Here is a 6492-nt window from a genome sequence, read left to right on the forward strand (position 1 = left end):
CTTGCTAAATTGTGAAGGCCCTGAAGGAGGAGCCACAGTCCAGCTGCAGCGAGAGGATGCTCTGGCAGCCACATCCACCAGCTGAGCCTAACCCAGCTGCCTGCACCAGCACTGGGTTCTCAGAAAGAGGGAATTAGTGGTACAGGGAGAAAGGCCGCCTTAATGGACCGAGGAACAAACAGGGCTGCTGCCATCACAGGGTACTGTTTGGGGGAAAATGTTCTATTTAAAAGATTTAAATAGATAGGTTGAGCAATAATTAAAAACAAAGGATTCTGGCGAGGAGATGGGGAACAAGGGATAGAGTTTATAGAAAGGTAATCGATCATTTCATTCTTTCTCTTTGGTCTTGATGGTTAAGAGAAGGCCTGGGGTATTTGGGGCTGACCAGGACCGTGGTACCTTGCCCTGCAAGCTCAGAGCTCCTACCCTCAAAGGCCTTTAGGACCACAAGGTGACCTGTGTTTTCCTTGTCTGCAGAAGTTAATGCCCTTCCTTTAAGTAAGAACAAGGGAATAAATAAACTAAAAGTTTCTTTACTTTATAAACAGAGAACCCCCAAGGGAGAGCCACTTTGAGAATGATTTTTCTAAGACAACTGTGCCTCCAGTGCATAGAAAATCACACCCTCCAGCTACAAGTGTTTGAAGAATTAATTTACTCAAGGAAGGGACAGTCACGTTTTCTTGAATGCCAGCATTAATTTAAGGAGGCTCTAAGCTTTACACCCACACCAGATTTTTATCTGAAGAACCGCCTCTGCTTGGTAAATGAAAGAAGAGGTTCTTGGGAAGTAAGGATTTGATCCTCTCTTTTTAGAAGCGTCAGATACCAGATGCTCCTGGTGTGTCTCTCTCAGTCCTGCACAGAAATCTCAGGAAACCATCCTTTCCTCCATCACAGCTTCAGTAATACAAGGAGATAGTCGCCTGTATTTTATACCCTGTTCTGCGTTATACCAGAGGTTTATAGCTTGGGGGAAATACGGTTACTTTAACACAGATATAAATTCTGCATGGGTCATTTGGCAGGCTCAGTGTTGAGAGACTTCTTCATATGTTTTTCTTTTTTATCAGCAACATACTATACTTACTACCCTTTTTTTTTCCCCCAGTACAGCTTGTCTTACTACCAGAAGATATATTTGGTCATTTATGAAATGAAAATGTAGTTTAAAAAAAGTGAAAGAAGCCAATCTTAAAAGGCTACATACTGTATGATTCCAATTACGTGACATTTTGGAAAAGGCAGAACTATGGAGACAGTAAAAAGATCAGTGGTTGCCAGGGGCTGGGGGCAGGGCGGGATGAATAGGAGAGCACAGAGGATTTTTACGGCAGTGAAACTCTTATTCTGTATGATGCTGTAATGGTGGACATTTGTCAAGTGTCAAATACATTTGTCAAAACTCCACAGGATAGCCCTAGCCTATTTGCCCTGTGGTTAGAGCATCGGCCTGCGGACTGAAGGGTCCCAGGTTCGATTCCGGCCAAGGGCACTGCCGTACCTCGGTTGCGGGCTCGATCCCTGGCCTTACTCAGGGCGAGTGTGGAGGCACCCAGTCGATGTGTCTCTCTCACATCGATGTTTCTCTCTCTCCCTTCCACTCTCTCTGAAAAGCAATGGGAAATTATCCTCAGGTGAGGATTTAAAAAAAAAGAAACCCACAGGATACATAACATTAAGAGTGAACTCTAGTGATGTATATACTTACATTATGGACTTCAGTTAATAAAGTCCATAGTATTAATATTGGCTCATCAATTATAACAAATGTACCATACTAAGATGTTAATAGGAGAAACTGCAGGGGGGTAAGTACAGGGGCATCTGGGGACTCTCTTTACTTTTCACTCCTTATTTCATAACCCTAAAAGTGCTCAAAAAAGTCTATTAATTTTTTTTTTAGAATAGTGCCTGGCACATAGCACTACTGAATAATTATTGAATACATATATACAGTTTCCCTGATGGGGAATCAAAAGTCCCAGTTAATGGGAGTAAAAAATCTATTAATTTCTTAACACCTCCGCCTCATGGCATCATCTCCATGGACATGGAGGAGGCGGTGAGTGATGTCATTCTACTCAAGTCCCCTCTGGTACCCAACATGTAGCCTCCTCCAGCAATTTCATTTGAAAAGACTTTTTCAGCATATTGAGTCTCCTTATCTTTCTGGCGGTGGTTGCTATTATTGTCTCTTTCTTTAAAAACAAGCCAAAAGGCAAAAAAGTTAGCTTACCCTCTTCTCAAGAAGCTCCCGTTTCTCAATTAGAGAGCCTGTCACACCCCTTCCTTACTCTACTTTCCAGGTGTTTTGGTCAAAAAGAAAGTCAGTGCTCGCTGCCCTCACGTAGGTCCGTCTGTTCCAGTAGTAAAGTCGCTGGCCCTGCACTAACTCATAGGCTGGGCTCCAGAGCACAAGAGGAGGGCTGATTTTTTTCCTGTGGGTGGAAAGGGGGATGGTTGGATAATAACCTCAATCAATATCTACACAGCGAAGAAAGTATCACTAGGAACAGCACAGTAGTGATGAGTAGTTGTTATGACTGGCCAGAGGAAAACCCACCCTTACAAATTTACAGATCAATCCAAGAAAGCTGCGTGCTAAATGCTGCATTTTGCAGCATATAAAACACATTTTGCTCTACAGGGGGAGAAATGTATCCAACAGTTACCCTGCATTCAATGTGGCCTTAATACATGTGCACCCAGTGACAGACAAAAAGCTGAACTGTGATAAAAACAGAGGAAATTCATACTATCTCATGATATCAGTGGTATCGGTTCTCTCATGAACAAAATTAGGCTTCCTCCCTAGAAGATTACAGTAAAATCACACTCAACACACAAAAGTAGTAAAGGTTTTCTTCTCCCAAGAATGCCTTAAGGAAGGGGATGTGTCTTAGTGACATACCGGCACCTCTTAAATGCCAGCAGAGTGAGCAAGATCTCCAGGCCTACAGTCTGAATCTCCTCTGTAATTCTTCTTGATTTCCCACCGGGAACTCTGATGGGGGACGTGAGAAGTGTGTCACTAACTCATTGATGGACCGCCCAGCTCAGTGTTCAGTTTCTGCTGGCCACCAAAAACATTTGGGAAGGGAGCATGAGCTGTCACCTCCAGGGTACAGGAAAGATGGGGCATACAATCATCCCTGATTTTCTCTGAAAATAGGCTTCAGTTATTTAAAAACCTCACACATTAATTAAGCTAAGAAAAAATAGAGAGTAAAAAGAGCTAAGAAATACATTGTCATACATCTTCATTTAACTCTGGAAGAGAGAAGAAACTTTTCTTAGTCCCTGCAATTTCTTGTCTTGATAAATTGGACTCATGGGCAGAATAAGAATGAGTGGAGAGAAAATCAATAGAGGGCCAAAGGAACAGTGCGAACAGCTGGGGTTCTCCAACTCCAGCTGTGCTGACAAGCGTTTGGTTACTTGCTCTAATGATACGCCAAACTTGGGAGTCATTGGAAAGTACCCTATGGGACATTTGCGTCTAAAGTTGGGATCTTGGAAGTCACTTTCTCAACCTTGTCTGTATCTCCTTCCTTCGCAGGGCAACGGGCTTTGGCTTCTTGAATGCGCTCTGCAAGGCTGCCGCCGTCCTTGGGAACTTAATCTTTGGCTCCCTGGTTAGCATTACCAAAGCAATCCCCATCCTCCTGGCCTCCACTGTGCTCGTGTGTGGAGGGCTGGTGGGGTTTCGCCTGCCCGACACACAAACCCAGGTCCTGATGTGACAAGAAACAAGCCATCTTCCTGTGTTTCTTTCTTCTGCCCTGTGTCAACTCTCCTGACCAGCTCAAGACTTCGGATTTGTCAGATATAGAAAGGTGGTCGAATATCAGGACACTAACTCTTGCTGTGACTAAAATTTAAATGCATACCATCTTGCCCCTTAAATGTGATTCTGCAGAGGGTTGTTTTTTCCCATGCGTTGTTATCTTTCCTAACTGTGATGCCACTGCCTCCTCAAAATCAGTGGGAGCATTTTGTTGAATGTCCTAGTCAGCCAGGCCTCCCTGAGGTTCCGCTCACTGGAGATCTGGACGCTAAGAAGAGGACTGTGCTGCTCTAAGAAGTAGATCCTGCTCCTAGCTCAACATTCACAGGAAGTATAAGTTGGCAAATTATTGCATTTGTGCTGAGGAGAGGGATTCTTTTCTCTTTCTCTCTCTCTCTTTTTTTTTTTCAAACAGAGTGACATTTCCTGTTTACTTAGAAAGGACACCCAGCAATTCTAGCTGTAACAGCAGGGCCTTTCAAAGAAAACCATGTGGTACCAAGCAGAGCTGGGTGGAGCTCTTTCAGGAATGACAATTAAGGTGACTCGACTGACAAGAAAAATAAAGGCTCTGCAGTTAGTAGCAAAGGTCTGAGTGAGCTGCATAGGCAAGGTTTCTGCCAGAAAGCCCAATTAAATGGCTGAAAGCTGAGGAAATAGTGTCTGTAATTGTGGCATGTGGTTCAGAATGTTAGAAAATCAGAGATCGGAGGGAGAGGTCTTTGGCCTCCACTCACCGCCCACCCCACCCCCTGGCCCCAGCTGCCATAGAACTTGCCAGAAAACAGATTCTGGAAAAGAAAGCCACTTTCTAACAATTGGGTCTGCCTACCTGATTCTGCCCTTCATCCAAACTCTCTAGTCTAGAGATTGTCAGGCATCTAAGTTGTAAATTGCAAATTAGGGAGACAGTCACACCTAAAGCCATTTCAGAACGCAAAATGATACCTTGAGGGACAGTAACCCCAGTGTTTGACATGGGACTTCATAGCTGGCGTCTTCGAAGCAGGTCTCCTTCTGTCTCCCACCGGGCTGGGCCCTCCCTGGTCAGGGTGTTCTGTGTGGAGAGACAGCCTGCTGTACGCCAGGGGCCCTCTGGCAGACAGGCAGCCTCGCCTGGTGGGTTTGGCTGCTCCTTTTATCTGTGGAGTCTGCCTGGGCCTGGAAGAGAGGGGTCAGCAGGACATTCCCACAGGCTGTCACCCTCAGGCCTGCCCCTTCTCCAAGCGCGTGCTTTTTACTCTTCTTTGAAATCTGAAGCCTTCTTGTAGACCAGCAGCAACAACCAGAAGCCAGGAATAAATCCCATATTAAAACAATATTCCTTTTAAACTCTCCCTTGTCTGTGAGCAGGTTACCTCTTACTTATTATAGGCATTTCCAGCAGGCCTCAGCCCTGGGCCCTCACTGAGGAGGCCTTTGTTTCCAGGGGTCATTACATTCAGAGCTGTCGTAACCCCCGGAGCCCCTGGGCCGCCTCCTCCCCTCCCTGATGATTCTGCTCCAGCTCTGGAGTTCAGACTCCGTGAAAAGCTCCTTTCATTAACATAAGCCATTAATCGACTACCCCTTGAAGTAATTCGGATCTGTTGGGACGGGGGACAGCCTGGGGTTGGGGTCTGGCAGGAAGAGGGTGGTTCCCTGGGGACCCGAGCTCAGGGCCAGAACATCAGGAAAATTCAAACCAAAAACTGCTAAGGTGGCAGGCAGAAGGAAAATCAATAAAGATGAGACGAGATCTGTTAAACCGGTATCAACAAAGCAGGGAAAGGAGCAGGATGTCCTCTCCTTTCTGCCTGTTGTCATGTTGTCCGAGAACAAAGACAGCAGTCAGGAACCAAGAAGGGGCCCTGTGTGATGTTCTGCTTCCATCTCCCAAGCTGCGGAGCTCGGCTGCCTCGGAATTTTATTTGAACAGCGCTGGGCTGGGTCAGAATAAGATGAACCAGCAGAACCCCACTTCATGAGAGTGGCCACCATGCATCCCCCTCCAAAGGACCTTTCTTGGCCTTCTTGTCTCCTAATCCAAGCCTCCCGGGTGGCCCAAGAGGGATCTCTTCTAATCTCCTGGACAGTCTGTGGTCACAAACCTTCTTGGTCACCACCTTTCCCACCTTTTGTGCGGTTTTCTCTGCCTCCCGTTGTTCCCACCACCTGGATTTTCTATGAGAGCTCAGGTGCTTCCCAAAGTATGTGGTGTGGCTTGTCTGGCTTGTTCTGAAGTTGGCTGGATTAAGATAAAGCCATGTGATTACACAGAAACTCTCAGTTCTATCATCGTAGGAGGCTGCTGGCACAGGGACACGCACCCAGCATCTCATTTCAGCTACAGTAGAAGGAAAGTGAGAATGTGTGCAAAAGCGAAAGCCTAGGAAACAGTCCCACTCTCTCCTATATTTCTAACTTCTTTTATCTAAAATTTCCTCAGAGCTGTTTGGAATCAATCCAGAATGTGCCTGAATCCTATTATCATCATTGGGTCCTCTCAGTAGGAAAGAAAACCCAGTCGCTCCAAACTGTAAGTCCTGTACCACATGACACCCCAAGTAATGGTCTTATAGCCCCAGCTCCCATGCAGCCCTGTGCCTTGGAAGCCAAGCCCAGCAGCCAGGCATCATCTTTGGCCTGGAGTGCTGGCCCTGGGAGATAAGCTAGATGGGTCCTAGGATAAGCTCCACCACTAACCGACAGTGAGACCC

General features: G+C 46.0%; 1 protein-coding gene across 1 annotated transcript in view; it reads left to right on the forward strand.

Annotated features, from left to right (window-relative positions):
- Nucleotides 1-4500, forward strand: part of SV2C (synaptic vesicle glycoprotein 2C) — a 108107-nt gene extending 103607 nt beyond the window's left edge. Inside the window, exon 12 of the mRNA XM_016205235.2 lies at nucleotides 3566-4500. Within this exon, the coding sequence (XP_016060721.1) occupies nucleotides 3566-3749 (184 nt within the window). The 3' untranslated portion in view covers nucleotides 3750-4500. The remainder of the gene's footprint in view (nucleotides 1-3565) is intronic.
- The last annotated feature ends 1992 nt before the right edge of the window (nucleotides 4501-6492 follow it).

Source organism: Miniopterus natalensis, chromosome 3 (genome assembly GCF_054644295.1).
Source record: "Miniopterus natalensis isolate mMinNat1 chromosome 3, mMinNat1.hap1, whole genome shotgun sequence".
Classification (NCBI taxonomy): Eukaryota; Metazoa; Chordata; class Mammalia; order Chiroptera; family Miniopteridae; genus Miniopterus; species Miniopterus natalensis.